The sequence below is a fragment of the Pseudophryne corroboree genome (genome assembly GCF_028390025.1).
Source record: "Pseudophryne corroboree isolate aPseCor3 chromosome 3 unlocalized genomic scaffold, aPseCor3.hap2 SUPER_3_unloc_3, whole genome shotgun sequence".
Lineage (NCBI taxonomy): Eukaryota > Metazoa > Chordata > Amphibia > Anura > Myobatrachidae > Pseudophryne > Pseudophryne corroboree.
In genome coordinates, this window is record NW_026967519.1 from 2,815,432 (window position 1) to 2,834,191 (window position 18,760).

The 18,760-nt window shown below is 48.6% G+C and overlaps 1 protein-coding gene across 2 annotated transcripts in view; it reads right to left on the reverse strand.

Moving 5' to 3' along the window:
- Nucleotides 1-3,016: 3,016 nt before the first annotated feature.
- LOC134983971 (gastrula zinc finger protein XlCGF26.1-like) overlaps nt 3,017-18,760 on the reverse strand; it is a 33,210-nt gene continuing 17,466 nt past the window's right edge. For both annotated transcript variants that reach the window (XM_063949618.1, XM_063949617.1), the window contains one exon: nt 3,017-9,043. In XM_063949618.1, the coding sequence (XP_063805688.1) occupies nt 7,296-8,786 (1,491 nt within the window). In that variant the 5' untranslated portion in view covers nt 8,787-9,043 and the 3' untranslated portion in view covers nt 3,017-7,295. The remainder of the gene's footprint in view (nt 9,044-18,760) is intronic.

The window sequence follows — 18,760 nt, forward strand, 5'->3', positions numbered from 1 at the left end:
CCCCAGATCACGGCAAGCGCAAGCAATTCGCTGAGCCGCCGACCCCGGCCGCGCACCGGACATGCCCACTACCGCGCGCGTGCCGGAACGCCTTGCCGCCCCCGGGGATGCGGCAGCGGCCAGCGGGCCCAATGCCGCCACCACCCCGTTGACAGGGCCGACGCCAACTCTCCGGAGGGGTCCTGACCCCCCCAAAAGTCACTGCCGGCACCCGCGGGAGCCCCCGCAGATGCCGGCGCGCGCCTCCTTGCCCGGCACCCGGCAGGCGCCAACACGGGGCCTGATGGCCGAAGCTCCGACTGGCCCCCTGGGGAACCGCTGGCGCCCCTGACCACAAGCGGCGCGGTCCCCCACCAGTCATTGCCCCCAACTTGTGCCTGCTGCTCGTAGCTGGCGCTGCTCCTGCCGCTATCGGCCCCCCCGCGCGCCCTCCCTCCGCAGGGAGGGCGCCTCGGCGGGGCTCCATGCTGCCTTGCTCGCCCCCGTTACGTCCCCCCCGCCGCCGCTCCCCGCCGGGCTCCGGCTGCAAGGGAGGCAGCAGGGGAGATGAGGATACCAGTGGCGCTGCTGCGCGCCCACGTGCGCGAACGGCGCCACCTGTTGAGAGCGCGGGCGTGCGCGCACCCTGTGTGCGCGGCCCGCCGCTTACCGCCACTAACCCTCCACTACTGGGCCCCGCTGAGAGGATCGTCGGACGAGACCCCGCGACAGGCCTCGTCCGACTCGCCGCCGCCGTCTGCCCGCTCCGCCCCCCTCGCCCGGCACCACCTCGCGGCCACGACAAGGGGGAATAGAGGGGAGGCGAACCGGCAGCGTCCCGAAACCAGCACCGGAGCCGCGAACACTGCACCCGGAGGTGAGGGCCGAAGCCCGGGCACCTCCGGGCGTCCTGCCCGTGCCCCCAGCCCTCCCCGCCGCCCGCGCCCGGCTGGTAACACTGGACCGGAAACCAGCGGCAAGGAAGACCGAGTCCGCCGAGCCACGGCCGCACTGGCGCCCGCATCGGCCCCGGAAGATGGGTAGCCGGCAGCAGGGCCAGCCAGCCCATCCTCGGGCCCAGCCCCACCGCCTGATGAGCGGTAGCGAGCTGGGGTCCCGGCGGCACAGCGAGAGCGAGAGGCGGCCATCTCAAGCAGTGTGTGAATTGAAGGAGGGTAAAAGAGAAAACAGTGCAATGCAAAGCTAAAGTAAAACTAGCTAAAAGTCTAGTGATTCTGCAATGCAGCACTCACCAGAGGCAATTCAGCAGCAAGAGAGACCAAGCTGGCCTAGCAGTCCCTATATATATACTGAACCCTCCCCTCTCTAACATGTGCTGTACTTTTCCTCACAGTTAGGTCCACCCCTCACAGGAGGTTTAACTCTCTCTATTCCTATGCAGTCATTTCGCTTTCCATCTGTATTTTGAAATTTTGGATATGGGAGACACAACCTGTATAGGCCTACCATAAAACATGCACATCTGGGTAAATCCAAGGAAATATTTAAAAAAAATAAGGGGGTAAATTTACTAACTGTTGGTTTGGTTTCTTAAACTGTAAGCCACAATCAGAATTATAACAAATAAAGACTTGAAATATCTCATTTTGCATGTAATGAGTCTCTATATAATATATTAGTTTCACCTTTTAAGTTGAATTACTGAAATAAATTAACTATTGCACAATATTCTAATTTTCTGAGTTCCACCTGTATATAGGAGACTCAACCTGTATAATGTTTTATATATACAATATTTTATAATATGTGTTCCTAAAGCTGACGGTAGTATCCGCCTTTGTGTAGACTTCAACAAGAAACCCTGGTTTCCATGTTTGATGTATCTTCTATGCCACTGGTAGATAAACCTCATGATCAGCTGGGCTCTGGCAGATATACTCTCACCCTTGATCTTACAAAAAGCTAAAGGCAGATTGAATAGATTGGGAAGACCAAGTGTACTATGACGTGTTTTACTTTTTACATTTGCATAATTTTGTAACTTAGCGCCTAATTCAGACCCCATCGCTTGAGGTGCGAAAATCACTATGAAGCGATTTATACACATCTGCGCATGTGCGTACGCCGGTACGTGCAAGGTCCTAAACCTTGGAGGGGGGGCGGGAACTGGGTGTTGACACTGCATTTTGTGTGTGTTTTGACGCTCTGTTTAAGTGGCGCAGTCCGGACAGCGGAGACTGTATGCACAACCCTTGGGATGCAGTCCCTGTGCGACTCTGTATACACACCCCGTGGGACGCAGTCCCCGTGCGACTCTGTATACACACCCCGTGGGACCCAGGCCCTGTGTGACTCTGTATGCACACCCCTTGGGATGCAGTCCCTGTGCGACTCTGTATACACACCCCGTGGGACCCAGGCCCTGTGTGACTCTGTATGCACACCCCGTGGGACCCAGGCCCTGTGTGACTCTGTATGCACACCCCGTGGGACCCAGGCCCTGTGTGACTCTGTATGCACACCCCATGGGACCCGGGCCCTGTGTGAAGTTTTAGCTGCTTATACACATGTGCACTTGAAAATCATTGATAATTTGCACAATTATTTGCATTGCGTCTGACCCAGAATCAGGCCCTGCAGATCGCCATTGCTTACCGCAAGTGATTGCTACGCCTCAGCTGGTGTCACAGTACCAGGTGCCGCTTCACCCAACAGTAGCACTGTGTCCTGTAGTAACGCCAAGCGATAAGTCAGGAATATTTGTGATGCCCAATACAAGGGTAACAGCAGTAGTAATGGCCAGTACAGTGCACAGTAGTAGTGGAGCTGAGTAATGTGTCAGTGATAACCGTAATAAGCTGTCTGCTAGATATAGAATATAGTCATCAGTGCCGCAGCTTCCCACTACCGGACTACGGACTTGATAAATCTGGGCCATAATGATATATAATTAAGGAGGTCACCCCCGATCTGATGATGATGATGAGTTGCTAAACAGACGACACATCCAGCAAGTCCAACACTTCCTCCTATCTGTTAGTGAAGGTTCTACGTCAGAGCTCAATGACAGAGTAGGTCAATGGTAAATACGTTTTATTAATTTTTTTTCACAAAAGAAATAAATGGTGTGGCAATAGCAGCAACAGTAATAGAAGGTGAGTACACAAGCAGGTAATGTGGAACCACTGGTAACAGTAGAAAACACAAGTAATATAACAGCAACATTTCTTTAATGCTATGTGTTAATGCTGGAGCACAGAACAGATTATATAGTATTACAAAAAACAAACAGAAGTAAATAAAAAGGCACGTTCAATCAAGATGCCAGGGTTGAAGACAAAAAGACAGCAAGAATTAATATGAGCATCAAGCATATAGGTCAATGACCCAAAAATAGCGGCATAAACATGGTAACGCTAAAATAGAATGCTTCAGATTATCACTTTTTCCAAACATTTCTTATCAAGCAAACTAACGGGGGAAACCAAGGAACATATTGGTGCTTCATGACAACATAAGAGGACAAGGAGTAAATGGACAAGCATTAGCAATACATATGCACTAAAAGGCCCTCTAAGTGATGGAGAAAGGGAGGTGGGTGGATAAGTAGTTTATTGTCCTCTATGATCAGTCATATGAATGTGTACGGAACCTTGTCAGTGGCTGAGTATAGGTTAGGACGCCAGTCCTTTAGGATGCTAGGGTGTCTAGTATATGAAGTGTCTAGTTATAAAGGGCCAGTTTAAAGTCAATAGTAACGTGTTATTAATTAGATCTTCAACTGATTAGTTATATCTTCATCTGTTATCGATTCTGAATTGATTCCTCCTCTCTCCTTCTCATCAACAAGTAAACGTATTCAGATCACTATTGCAGACTATCTCACCTGCTCGTACTGAAGTATTACTAGGCATATGTATTCAGATTGCTGTCACAGACTATCTCACCTGCTTGTACTGGAGTATTACTAGGTGTTTTGATCAATTACTCCTTTCATTGGGTTTAAGTGATCTGTGCTTTTATAGCATAGCAGTGATTACATTACATAGGAAGCATTTTAGGAAGCTGTTATAAGCACAAGTATCAGTTTTCCCATGTATGCATTGGGCCGTTGTTTGACTCGCCTTCCACAGTGTATCCTTCGTAGTGCACCCAACATGGCTGCCTCATCTGGGTCGCTTGTGGATGGGATGAAAAATACATGGACCTGACTTTTGTTGACCCTGTTCTGAGCGTTAGGATGCTGCAACTACCCCATTTTGTACCATCTCTTCTAGGTGTAGACTGTTTCACCCAGGGTAATCCTACACAGTGCACCCAAGATGGCTGACTCACCTGGTGCCTTGTAAGGGTGGAAAACACAACTTGTGGAAGTTATTACCCAAAATTCCTACACCAAATACTGCATTATGCTTTCTGTGCGCTCTAGGTTTACTTTTTAGGTCTGTGTGGCTTCCTCTATTGCTGTATTACATTGTTTTTGATGTCTGTAAAGTGCCTTGAGTCCTGTTGGAGTAAGAGCGCTATTTTAAATAAAACTATTATTAGTATTATTAGTGTAAAAATGTTGCACTCACAAGACAAAGTCTGCAATAGCCTGGCCTTCTCTCAATTGATTGGTAAAAAGCTTTGTAGTGCGCCTAGCTCAACAGGTAGTGCCAAGCTCATGTACGAAGTAGTATCAAAAAAGTCAAAAAGGATCTGACTTAAGATAATGTAAAAAAACAAAACCCTACAGTAAGTAAATTAGTACTGCTGAGGAAAGGGGACTATGCAGTCACAGGGGCGGCTACTTATCACTGGAAGTCCAACAGGCAATTTTCACTGATGGAGAAGAGAAATGCTATAGCTCTGGAACACCTCCAGGTCTTGAGCAGCTGGAAGAACCTCCCGTCAAAGCCCTTACATGAGCCGCCGCTCTGTCCATCTAGGACACAGGTTCTCAAACTCGGTCCTCAGGACCCCACGCGGTGCATGTTTTGCAGGTCTCACAGAATCACAAGTGACATAACTAGCTCCACCTGCAGACCTTTTAAAATGTGTCAGTGAGTAATTAATACGCCTGTGCACTTGCTGGGTTACCTGCAACACATGCACTGTGTGGGGACCTGAGGACCGAGTTTGAGAACCACTGATCTAGGATATCTGCCCATCAATAGTCAACAACAATGTTTTTATGGGGAAAAAAAGCGTGTGTGGGGGAGCAGGAAGATTGTGTAATCAACTTTGAGGGGGAGATAGCTAGCTTACATTTGGTCATATTAAGTTTGAAGTTGAATTGGGTAAATCAGGTGGGGTGGCAGAGGAGCAGTTGGACACATGGCTGCAAGAGAAGGAGAAAGGGCAAGGTATAGTAATCAGGTGGTGTAGCAGTGACCCACCAAAACCATTAAGGCCCATTATATTCTGACTCTACTAATGGCACCAGTATCCGATAAGTATCAGTGGTCATTTTACTAAGAAATGGACACTATAATATGATCTTGCCATGTATTTCTAAAATAAGTGAAGGAACAAGAGTATAGAGCCTGGACATATTCGTGTTCAGACCGATCTCCCTTCCCAGGATGCGAAACTGGTAGTGATTCTCTCAGCGGTAGGCAGGAAAGCTATACTTCAACAATGGATCCACGACTCACGTCCCACATTACCTTTAGTGACCTCTAGGCTCCTTTTCCTGTTCACAATGGACTGGTTGGAAACATCTCTCAATAAGGAAATACTGACTCCTGCACTATTTCAATGCTGGGGTCGATTCATACACAAGCTACCTACTCTGACAAAATTAGCTATTCAGCAGTGTTTCAGCTGCACCGCATGGTATGGCCTACAACTCCTGACTGATGACCCCCCGATCTCTCTCCCATAGCCACCTCGCTCCCTCTGCTCTCCCATCTTTCCCCCTTCTTCTTATCAACTTCTTATCCCTTTCACGCACTAGTCTCCACTACCCACCGTTGCCGTATACACCCCTCTTCTCATCCCGTTTTCTGTTTCTCCATCAACCTCATATTTTCTCTGGCTCTGATGATGTCTCCATGGATGGGTCGGCGGTCCCTTAGCCTAGGCAGGTACTATTTTATTTTATTTTAATTTTTCTGTTTGTTTACGGGTTGTTGTTTTTTTGTGTTCCCTGACGAGGACACATTAGAATGTTATACTGTTTGTATTTTTGTTCTATTCTTATATCTGATGGGCGATTGTTTATACTGCAAAGTAATTTTTATACGATTTGTATAATTTTATTGTCCACAATTTTGGTATGTTGTATCAGAAAATGGAAAATGTGAGGTTTTACCTCGGGCTCCACCATTTTTGCTTATGGTTAATCTATGGTGTAACTGGGATTGGTGTATTGACTGGACCCCATGCTATTTTTTGCTACTTCCTTTTTCTTTCTCTGTACTTTGCAAACCTCAATAAAATATATATTGGGGGGGGGGGGGGGGGGGAAGAGTATAGAGCCTGGATGAAGCTTCTTCTGAAGAGGCCGGGTGATAACCTTGGTCAGTGTATTAAGTCCTTCATCTGATTGAAAATAGCATGTCATTTGTTGGGCTATAATCATGTAGCCTGGAACAGACCACTGTGACTGTTGACATCTTGATCTGTAAGTCTATACATTATCCAAATAATCAGAGAGCCAGAAACCCCTGGGTGTTTTCAGATGAGGCTTCTTCTTTTCCTGGGACAATGGCAGAATCTTATTCCTGTCTCTGAAATTAGAGAGTAATAAGATTCTGGTGACCTGGATGATGTTCTCAGAGCAAAGATAAGCTGGCCACACTCAGCCCAAACCTGCCTCTCTGGACAGCTACAGTATCCAATGTGGCCCAACAAGTAGAACATCTGGTGGTTCGGCAGATGCAGAGAATGTTTCTCTGGTGACCACCTGAATTTTAGACATGAACATCACATCACCAGGTAAGTCTATGGGGTGTCTAATACGCACAGATTTTTGGGAATCTTTTCATCTAAATTCATGGTAATAATTCAACAAGGCTCAATACAGAAACATCTACTTCTGCAGATTTTAACCTAATATGGAGAGAAAATTACCCAGATTCCATGTTAAATACGGGGAATACAATAGCCTCAGCCTCGCAGGACTTCAGACTGCAGTTATATAGCTGATGTTTATTGTGTGACTAGCCAGATGTCAGAAGACAGCTAAAGCTCCCTGGGAACCACACCTTATTCAACAAAGCTGAATGAGATGTATTGTCTGAATAGTATATGTAGCTAAGTATTACTCTGCTTCTAAGAATACATAAAGTGTAAGCTGATTTTATTCATTCCACTGGTCACATGTATCTCTATTCACTTCAATAAAGAAAGTCCCACCATTAACAAGATCACTCAACCTCTTCTCCATAGTGAGTCTTCATGTGAGCCTTGAGAAAGCAATTCCGTCGGAAACTTTGACCACACTCAGAACATGGGAACGGCTTTTCCCCCGTGTGAAGTGTTTGGTGTAACTGAAGATTGAATTTATTGGCAAAATAATTCCCGCACTCTAAACACAAGTAAGGTTTGTGCCCTATGTGCGTTTTCTGGTGCTGACGTAAACCTATCTGATCGTGGAAGCATTTTCCACACTCAGAACAAGAAACCGGTTTCTCTCCTGTGTGAATTAATTTGTGACGTTGTAGAGTTGAGTTGTCTGTAAAACATTTCCCACACTCAGGACATGAGTACGGTTTCTCACCAGTGTGGGTCTTTTTATGCCGGTTAAGATGGGACATACAGTTGAAAGCCTTCATGCACTCCGAACACTCAAATGGTTTCTCTCCAGTGTGAGTCCTCTCATGCCGAATGAGATTTGATGTCATACTGAAGCACTTCCCACATTCAGAGCATGAATATGGCTTCTCGCCTGTGTGAGTTTTTCTGTGCGCATACAGACATGACCGAGAAGGGAATGATTTCCCACATTCTGAGCATATAATTGTTTTACCAGTATGAACTGCTTGATGCACTAAAAGCTGAGGACGGCTGGAAAATCGCTCCTCACACTCAGAGCATGGAAACGGCTTCTCACCTGTATGTGTTCTTAAATGTCTGTCAAGGTTTGGTCTATGATTGAATGTTTTTCCACACTCAGAACATGAAAACAGATTTCTCCCAGTGTGATATGCATGATGTCTCGTGAGGGTTTTTTTGCTGGTAAAATACTTCCCACACTCAGAACATGGAAATGGCTTCTCTCCGGTGTGACTTCTTCCATGCTCCACCAATGTCTGACTACTAGTAAACTGTTTCCCACATTCCGCACATGAGTAAGGCTTCTCGCCCGTGTGGCTTCTCTCATGCCGGATTAGAGAGCATTTCCTGGGAAAACACTTTTTGCATTCAGAGCACTGAAATGGCTTCTCGCCTGTGTGGGATCTCTGATGTCTTATTAGATAGGCCTTACCGGAAAAACATCTCCCACATTCAGGACATTTGATCTTTCTGTTGTGGTGTCGCTCATGTCTGGTCAACTTTGTTTTTGAATCAAAGCATTTCCCGCAGTGACTACACTTATACGCACCTCCGGCTCTGTGACTCTGCTTATGTCTGACAAGGTCGGAGTTGCTAGGAAACCTTACATCACAGTCAGGACACGCGTACCCTCTCTCTGTGCCCGGTCTTGCTTTATCAGCAGTCCTCTTTCTCTGCTTAGTTACGGATGTGTCTTTGGTAGCAGCCTCTCGGGGGTTTCCTTCTTCAGAAGACTCTCCATTTGATGCTGTTGGACTTCCACCTTCGTATGACCATTCTGTATCCAAATCTGTGGGATTTTCATCTCCACATGACTCTTCTGTATCAGAGCCTGGGAGATTTCCATCTTCAGGAGAAGACATGTCTGTGAGATCTTCTACGTATGTTTCTGTGACGGCAGAATCTCCGCCGTCCGATACGTGTTCTGAATCAGAGAGACCTGGGTCTTTATGTGATATTGAATCCCCGTTTTTATTTTCCTCACACTTTCTTGTTCATGCTTTATACTGTATTTACTATGTGACTTTAGATCTGAACTGTTGGATCAGACTATTGATGACACTCAATGAAGAAATAGCGGCGGGAAATGTTTTGGGTTTATTCCTGATCTCCGATAAATCTGTTGGGAGAAACAATCATTAAGCAATCATGTTAGTGACTATATTCCATCACAGCAAAGTCACACAGCCGTCTGCCACTGTCACTATTATACCGACAGCGCCATCCCATCTGCTGGAATCTCAGCAGTGAATCCCCTCGCTGGCTCAATGTGCTCGCCATGCATCAGGCCACAAGATCTATTCTCATTCGGTTGGTGGCGTGGGCCCACCAACTGAGTGGGAATACAGAGTGTTTGTCGGGATTCTGGGCGTCGGTATTTCACTGGCTGACGGTATTCCGGTGTTGGTCTCCTGAATGCCGGGATCCCAACAGCCGGTGTATTGACTGCATCCCCTGTTATGCATGGGTACAGAACAGAGATGAAGGAATGTCAGTTTTACGGATTGTGCTGACAAACTCTACTGAGGCACATAAAATGGATATAGAAGGTAATTTACCAGAAGTGCAGTGATACGCATTAAAAATAAGATTTTACTCACCGGTAAATCTATTTCTCGTAGTCCGTAGTGGATGCTGGGAACTCCGTAAGGACTATGGGGAATAGACGGGCTCCGCAGGAGACTGGGCACTCTAAAGAAAGATTTAAGACTATCTGGTGTGCACTGGCTCCTCCCCCTATGACCCTCCTCCAAGCCTCAGTTAGGATACTGTGCCTGGAAGAGCTGACACAATAAGGAAGGATTTTGAATCCCGGGTAAGACTCATACCAGCCACACCAATCACACCATATAACACGTGATAGGAACCCCGGTTAACAGTATGATAACAATGGAGCCTCTGAATATATGGCTCGCAATAACAACCCGATTTTTGTAACAATAACTATGTACAAGTATTGCAGACAATCCATACTTGGGATGGGCACCCAGCATCCACTACGGACTACGAGAAATAGATTTACTGGTGAGTAAAATCTTATTTTCTCTGACATCCTAGTGGATGCTGGGGACTCCGTAAGGACCATGGGGATTATACCAAAGCTCCCAAACGGGCGGGAGAGTGCGGATGACTCTGCAGCACCGAATGAGAGAACTCCAGGTCCTCCTCAGCCAGGGTATCAAATTTGTAGAATTTTGCAAACGTGTTTGCCCCTGACCAAGTAGCTGCTTGGCAAAGTTGTAAAGCCGAGACCCCTCGGGCAGCCGCCCAAGATGAGCCCACCTTCCTTGTGGAAAGGGCTTTTTATTGATTTAGGCTGCGGTAATCCCACCGCAGAATGCGCCAGCTGAATAGTGCTACAAATCCAGCGCGTAATAGACTGCTTAGAAGCAGGAGCACCCAGCTTGTTGGGTGCATACAGGATAAACAGCGAGTCAGTCTTTCTGACTCCAGCCGTCCTGGAAACATAAATTTTCAGGGCCCTGACTACGTCCAGTAACTTGGAATCCTCCAAGACCCTAGTAGCCGCAGGCACCACAATAGGATGGTTCAAGTGAAAAGCTGAGACCACCTTCGGGAGAAACTGAGGACGAGTCCTCAACTCTGCCCTATCCATATGGAAAATCAGATAAGGACTTTTACAAGACAAAGCCGCCAATTCTGATACCCATCTGGCCGAAGCCAGGGCCAACAACATGACCACTTTCCACGTGAGATATTTTAAATTCACGGTCTTAAGTGGCTCGAACCAATGTGATTTCAGGAATTCCAAAACCACATTTTGATCCCAAGGTGCCACTGGGGGCACAAAAGGAGGCTGACTATGCAGAACTCCTTTGACAAAGTCTGAACTACAGGCAGTGAAGCCAGTTCTTTCTGGAAGAAAATTGACAGAGCCGAAATCTGGACCTTAATGGACCCCAATTTGAGGCCCAACGTCACTCCTGTTTGCAGGAATTGTAGGAATCGACCCAGCTGAAATTCCTCCGTCGGGGCCTTCTTGGCCTCACACCACGCAACATTTTGTCGGCAAATGCGGTGATAATGTTTTGCGGTGACATCCTTCCTGGCTTTGATCAGGGTAGGGATGACTTCCTCCGGAATGCCCTTTAGGATCCGGTGTTCAACCGTCATGCCGTCCAACGTAGCCGCGGAAAGTCTTGGAACAGACAGGGTCCCAGCTGCAGCAGGTCTTGTCTGAGCGGCAGAGGCCAAGGGTCCTCTGCAAGCATCTCTTGAAGTTCCGGGTACCAATCTCTTCTTGGCCAATCCGGAACCACGAGTATAGTTTTCACTCCCCGCTTTCTTATTATTCTCAGTACCTTGGGAATGAGAGGCAGAGGAGGAAACACATAAACCGACTGGTACACCCACGGTGTCACTAGAGCGTCCACAGCGATCGTCTGAGGGTCCCTTGACCTGGCGCAATATCTTTTCAACTTTTTGTTGAGGCGGGACGCCATCATGTCCACCTGTGGTCATTCCCAACAGTTTACCCGTATATGGAAAACTTCTGGATGAAGTCCCCATTCTCCCGGGTGGAGGTCGCCCGTCGGAGAATCCTTGTGGCTTCTGCCATCGCCATCCTGCTTCTTGTGCCGCCCTGTCTGTTTACATGGGCAACCGCCGTGATGTTGTCTGATTGGATCAGTACCGGCTGGTTTTTAAGCAGGGGCCTTGCTTGGCTTAGGGCATTGTAAATGGCCCTTAGCTCCAGAATATTTATGTGAAGCGAAATCTCCTGATTTGACCACAGTCCTTGGAAATTTCTTCCCTGTGTGACTGCACCCCAGCCCCAAAGGCTGGCATCCGTGGTCACCAGGACCCAGTTCTGTATTCCGAATCTGCGGCCCTCTAGTAGATGAGCCCTCTGCAGCCACCACAGCAGCGACACCCAGGTTCTTGTCGACAGGGTTATCTGCTGTTGCATCTGGAGATGGGACCTGGACCCTCTGTCCAACAGGTCCCACTGGAACGTCCTTGCGTGGAACCTACCGAATGGAATTTGCTTCGTACGAAGCTACCATTTTTCCCAGGACTCGTGTGCATTGATGTACCGACACCTGTCCTGGTTTGAGGATGTCTCTGACTAGAGATGACAACTCCTCTGCTTTTTCCACTGGAAGAAACACTCTTTTCTGGTCTGTGTCCAGAATCATTCCCAGGAACAGAAGACGTGTCGTCGGGATCAGCTGTGACTTTGGAATATTTGAGAATCCAGCCCTGCTGTTGTAGCACTTCCCGAGAAAGTGCCACCCCCACTACCAACTGTTCTTTGGACCTCGCCTTTATCAGGAGATCGTCCAAGTATGGGAAAATTAAAACTCCCTTCTTGCGAAGGAGTAACATCATTTCGGCCATTACCTTGGTAAAGACCCTCGGTGCCGTGGATAACTCAAACGGCAACGTCTAGGAACTGATAGTGACAGTCCTGTACCACACATCTGAGGTACTCCTGGTTCGGAGGGTAAATAGGGACATGCAGGTACGCATCCTTGATGTCCAGGGAGACCATGTAATCCCCCTCGTCCAGGCTCGCAATAACCGCCCTGAGCGATTCCATCTTGAACCTTTTGATATAAGTGTTCAAGGCTTTTAAATTTAAGATGGGTCTCACCGAACCGTCCGGTTTCGGTACCACAAACGTTGTGGAATAGTAACCCTTTTCCTGTTGAAGGAGGAGTACCTTGACAATCACTTGCTGTGAATAAAGTTTTTGAATAGCCACCAACACTTCCTCCCTGGCAGAGGGAGTTGCCGGTAAGGCAGATTTTAAAAAACGGCGGGGGAGAGACGTCTCGAATTCCAGCCTGTACCCCTGAGATACTACTTGAAGGACCCAGGGATCCACCTGTGAGAGAGCCCACTGTGCGCTGAAATGTCTGAGACGGGCCCCCACCGTTCCCGGGTCTGCCTGAGCAGCCCCAGCATCATGCCGTGGACTTACCGGACGCAGGGGAGGACTTCTGCTCTTGGGAACTAGCTGTGTGCTGCAGCTTTGTCCCTCTACCTCTGCTTCTCGGCAGAAAGGATGAGCCTGTAGCCCTCTTGCTTTTCTGGGGCCGAAAGGACTGCACCTGATAATACAGTGCTTTCTTTTGTTGTGGGGTAGCCTGTGGCAAAAAAGTCGATTTCCCAGCAGTAGCTGTGGAAACGAGGTCTGAAAGACCATCCCCAAAAAGTTCCACCCCTTTATATGGCAAAACTTCCATGTGCCGATTCGAGTCGGCATCGCCTGACCATTGCAGAGTCCAAACTCCCGTCTGGCGGCAATGGACACAGCGCTTATTTTTTATGCCAGCCGGCAAATATCCCTCTGTGCATCACGCATTATAAGACTGCGTCTTTTATATGCTCTATTGTCAGCAAAATATTGTCCCTATCCATAGTATCAATATTATCCGACAGGGAATCTGACCACGCATCGGGAGCACTGCACATCCATGCCGAAGCAATGGCTTTGGTCGCAATATAATGCCCGTGTGTGTGTATATAGCTTTTAGGGTAGCCTCCTGCTTTTTATCAGCAGGTTCCTTCAGGGCGGCCGTATCCGGAGACGGTAGTGCCACCTTTTTTGATAAGCGTGTAAGCGCTTTATCTACCCTATGGGGTGTTTCCCAACGTGACCTATCCTCTGGCGGAAAAGGGTACGCTGCCAATAACCGTTTAGAAATGATCAATTTCTTATCGGGGGAAGTCCACGCTTCCTCACACACCTCATTTAATTCCTCAGATGCAGGAAAAACTACTGGTAGATTTTTCTCACCAAACATAATACCCTTTATTGTGGTACTTGGGGTATTATCAGAAATGTGTAATACATTTTTTATTGCCTCAATCATGTAACAGGTGGACCTATTGGAGGGTACACTAGTCTCATCGACGTCGACACTGGAGTCGATATCCGTGTCGACATTTGTGTCTGCCATCTGAGATAGCGGGCGTTTTAAAGCCCCTGATGACATATGAGACGCTGGAACAGGCACAAGCTGAGTAGCCGGCTGTCCTATGTCGTCAATCTTTTGTGTAAGGAGTCGACACTTTTACGTAACTCCTTCCATAAGTCCAACCACACAGGTGTCGACCCCGCAGGGGGTGACATCACATTCACAGGCATTCGCTCCGCCTCCACATCATTTTCCTCATCATACATGTCGACACAGCAGTACCGACACACAGCACACACACAGGGAATGCTCTGACAGAGGACAGGACCCCACAAAGCCCTTTGGGGAGACAGAGGGAGAGTATGCCAGCACACACCAGAGCGCTATATACCACAGGGATATCACTATACAGAGTGTTTTCCCTTATAGCTGCATATATATATATACTATACTGCGCCTAAATGTGTGCCCCTCCTCTCTTTTTAACCCTTTCTGTAGTGCAGGACTGCATGGGAGAGCTAGGGAGCGATCCCTCCAGCGGAGCTGTGAGGGAAAATGGCGCCAGTGTGCTGAGGGAGATGGCTCCGCCCCTTTCTCGGCGGGCTTTCTCCCGCTTTTTTAGTAATTCTGGCAGGGGTATTTTTACACCTATATAGCCCCTGGGGTTATATATGGTGTTATTTTTTGCCAGCCAAGGTGTAAATATTGCTGCTTAGGGCGCTCCCCCCCCCCCCCCCCCCCCCGCGCCCTGCACCCATCAGTGACCGGAGTGTGTGGTGTGCATGAGGAGCAATGGCGCACAGCTGCAGTGCTGTGCGCTACCTTGGAGAAGACAGAAGTCTTCAGCCGCCGATTTTCCGGACCTTCGTGCTTCTGGCTCTGTAAGGGGGATGGCGGCGCGGCTCCGGGAACGGACGACGAGGTCGGGTCCTGTGTTCGATCCCTCTGGAGCTAATGGTGTCCAGTAGCCTAAGAAGCCCAAGCTACCACCAGTTAGGTAGGTTCGCTTCTTCTCCCCTTAGTCCCTCGCTGCAGTGAGCCTGTTGCCAGCAGGTCTCACTGTAAAATAAAAAACCTAAACTATACTTTCTTTCTAGGAGCTCAGGAGAGCCCCTAGTGTGCAACCAGCTCGGCCGGGCACAGAAATCTCACTGAGGCTTGGAGGAGGGTCATAGGGGGAGGAGCCAGTGCACACCAGATAGTCCTAAATCTTTCTTTAGAGTGCCCAGTCTCCTGCGGAGCCTGTCTATTCCCCATGGTCCTTACGGAGTCCCCAGCATCCACTAGGACGTCAGAGAAATAATGATTTAATTGAGACTGGGGTAACTTTAGTACCATGGGGTATAGATTGGGTCCATTGGAGCCTGGGCACTTTAAGAAAATCAGTAGTGACAAGGAAGTGGAGCCAGAGGAGGAATTATATTTTAATGTAAAACCCAAATCCTCTGCCATGTTTCCTGTCTCTAAGGAATTGGATACCCTTGCTAAAGGAGCGTGGGTTAATCCTGATAAAAAGTTTCAAACCCCTAAACGTTTATTGAATTCCTGTCCTTTCCCTCTCGAGTATAGGAAAGTGTGGTAACATCCCCCGTCTGCAGACCCCTCTGTTTCCAGGTTGTCACGTAAAATTGTACTACCTGTACCTGGGGCTCTCTCTCTCAAAGACCCAGCTGACCGCAAAATTGAGACTACACTCAAGTCAATTTATACTGCAGTAGGAGTGGCACATAGGCCCACTATAGGTTGCGGCTAGATCTCCAGAGCCATAGTAAATTGGTCTGAGAATATTATATGGGGATTTGACACACTGCCTCAAGATGAGATCATGACGCTTCTGCATCATATACAAGATGCTGTAAATTTTATGAGTGAGGCTGTTAAGGACTTATGTCTCATCAATGGCCGTACTACAGCTATGGCTGTTTCAGCCCTCTGGGCTCTATGGCTATGACAATGGTCAGTGGATGCTGACTCAAAGAATGGGGTGGAAAATCTTCCCTTTACAGGAGAGGCCTTGTTCGGCGATTAACTGAACAATTGGATGTCCCAGGCAACAGCGGGTAAGTCTACATAGCTACCATCCGTTGCGCCTTTTGCTAGACTTTCCTACACTGGGCCTTCTCTGCAGTCCTTTCGTGCGGCCAGATTCAGAGGCAGAGCCAGAGGTGCCTCAAATGCTGCTAGAGGAAATTGCAGTAAGTACCGTAGACCAGCGGCTGCTGAATATCCTGAATCAGGCTTCTGGATCCTCCTCCACTAAGCCCTCTGCATGACGGCCTCAGCAGCAAGGCAACTTTCAGGTAGGTGCTCGCCTTCATCACTTCGCCCACGTGTAGGCACAGTCCTGTCAGGATCCTTGGGTGAGAGACCCAAGGATCCCAGGGTTACCGATTAGAATTTTAAGCACCACCTCCTCACAGATTCCTCAAGTCAAGCTTACCAGCTTCGCCCTTAACAAGGGCTACCTTGCAGGTCGCCATTCAAAAACTGGTACAAACGGGGGTTGTGGTCCTAGTGCCTCCTCCATTGCATCGCAGGGGTTCCTACTCCAGTCTGTTCGTTGTACTGAAACCGGATGGTTCGGTGCAGCCCATTTTGAGCCTAAAATCTCTGAACCCGTATCTACGGTTGTTCAAGTTCAAGATGGAGTCCCTAAGAGCCCTGATCTCCGGTTTGGAGGAGGGGGAATTCCTGGTGTCTCTGGATATCAAGGACGCTTACCTACATATCCCGATATGGCCTCCTCATCAGGCTTACCTCTGGTTTGCCATAATGGACCACCACTTACAGTTCCAAGTCTTGCCCTTTGGTCTCTCAACAGCTCCGAGGGTGTTCACGAAGGTCATGGCAGAGATGATGCTGCAATTATGCAGGATTGGCGTTAACATAGTCCCCTACTTGGACGATCTCCTGATGAAGGCGGTGTCCAGGGAGCGTCTGTTACACAGCATCGACTTGGCTACCCGCCTTCTTACAGAACATGGGTGAATCCTACATTTTCAGAAATCGCACATGGAACCGTCTCAGAGAATTCAGTTCCTGGGAATGATCTTGGACACGGTGTCTCAGAAGATCTGCTTTCCACTGGACAAGGCCCTGAAAATCCAGGCCATGGTCCGATCCGTACTCAGACCCCGCAGGGTCTCAATTCATTTCTGCATCCACCTACTGTTCAAGATGGTAGCCTCTTATGAGGCAATCCAGTACGACAGATTCCATGCATGTCCGTTCCAACTGGATCTGCTGCACAACTGCTTCGGGGTCTCACCTGCACATGAATCAGAGTGTTACTCTGTCGCCAAAAGCAGAGATCTCCCTGCTATGGTGGCTACAAGTCTCTCACCTCGTGGAGGGTCGGAGTTTTGCTTCCCACTCTTGGGTTTTACTAACAACGGATGCCAGCCTCCGAGGTTGGGGGACTGTGACACAGGGGGCTCAGTTCCAGGGAACGTGGTCGAGTCAGGAATCTGCAGTCCAGATAAATGTTCTGGAACTCGGGGTGATTTGCAATGCTCTTCGGCAAGCCTCCTATCTTGTCCGAGGTCAAGCCATCCAGGTGCAGTCGGACAACGCCACGGCTGTGGTGCACATAAACTGACAAGGAGGAACAAAAAGCAGGGCCACCATGCGAGAAGTGTTGCGGTGTCTCCTCTGGGTAGAAGCCAACGGAAGGGCCATCTCCGCCATATTCATTCCAGGAGTGGACAACTGGGAAGCGGACCTCCTCTGCAGGCCCGTCCGCCATCCGGGGTAATCACTGTCAGGTGTTTCAACGGTTCACCAGTGGGGATGTCCGCAGATCGATCTCATGGCTTCTCGTCTCAACAAGCTTCGCCGTAGCTGTTCCAGAATGAGAGATCCGCAGGCTGCAGCAGTGGACGCTCTGACGGCACCATGGTCTTACCAGTTCGTATACCTGTTTCCTCCAATCCCTCTCATTCCAAGAGTTCTAAACAGACTCAAAAGGGAAAGCGTTCAAGCAATTCTAATTGACCCGGATAGGCCTCGACGGGCTTGGTACGCAGACCTCCTGGCCCTGCCTCTGGAGGATCCCTGGCCTCTGCCGCTTCGCAAGGACCTTCTGCAGCAGGGACCGTTCGTCTATCCAGACTTACTGCTGCTACGTTTGATGACTTGGAAGTTGAGAGGGAGATTTTAGCCAGAAAAAGTCTCCCGTCTCGGGTTATTTCCACTATGGTCCAGGCCCGTAAGGTGGTTACATCTAAGCATTACCACTGCATCTGGAAGAAATATGTTTCTTGGTGTAAGGGTAAAAAATATCCTCCTGTGGAGTTTCAACTTGGCCGGTTTCTGCTCTTCCTGCAAGCAGGTGTGGATACGGGCCTACAGTTAGGCTCCATCAAGGTTCAGATTTCGGCTTTCTCCATCTTCTTCCAGAGACAACTGGCGGTTCTACCGGAAGTACAGACTTTCCTGAAGGGGGTTCTTCGCATTCAACCGCACTTTGTCCCTCCCACGGCTCCATGGGATCTCTCTGTGGTCTTGACCTTTCTCCAGTCAGACTGGTTTGAACCTTTACACAAGGTGGACTTGAAGTATCTTACCTGGAAGACTGTCATGCTGCTGTCTCTAGCTTCTGCGTCAGAATTGGGGCCTTATCTTGTAAGAGCCCATATTTGATAATTCATGAGGATAGGGCGGAGCTCAGGACTAGCCCGCGGTTTTTGCCGAAGGTGGTTTCGGCCTTTCACATCGATCAACCGATAGTGGTTTGGATCAATCGGTTGCTCTAAACGTGGTGAGGGCTTTCAGGATTTACGTCAAAAGGACAGCTCATCACAGGAAGTCTGACTCGCTGTTTGTCCTTTATGATGCTACCAAAATTGGATGTCCTGCTTCTAAGCAGTCCATTGCTCATTGGCTCAGATTGACTATCCAACAAGCCTATTTCTCGGCAGCGTTGCCACTGCCGACTTCTGTTCAGGCCC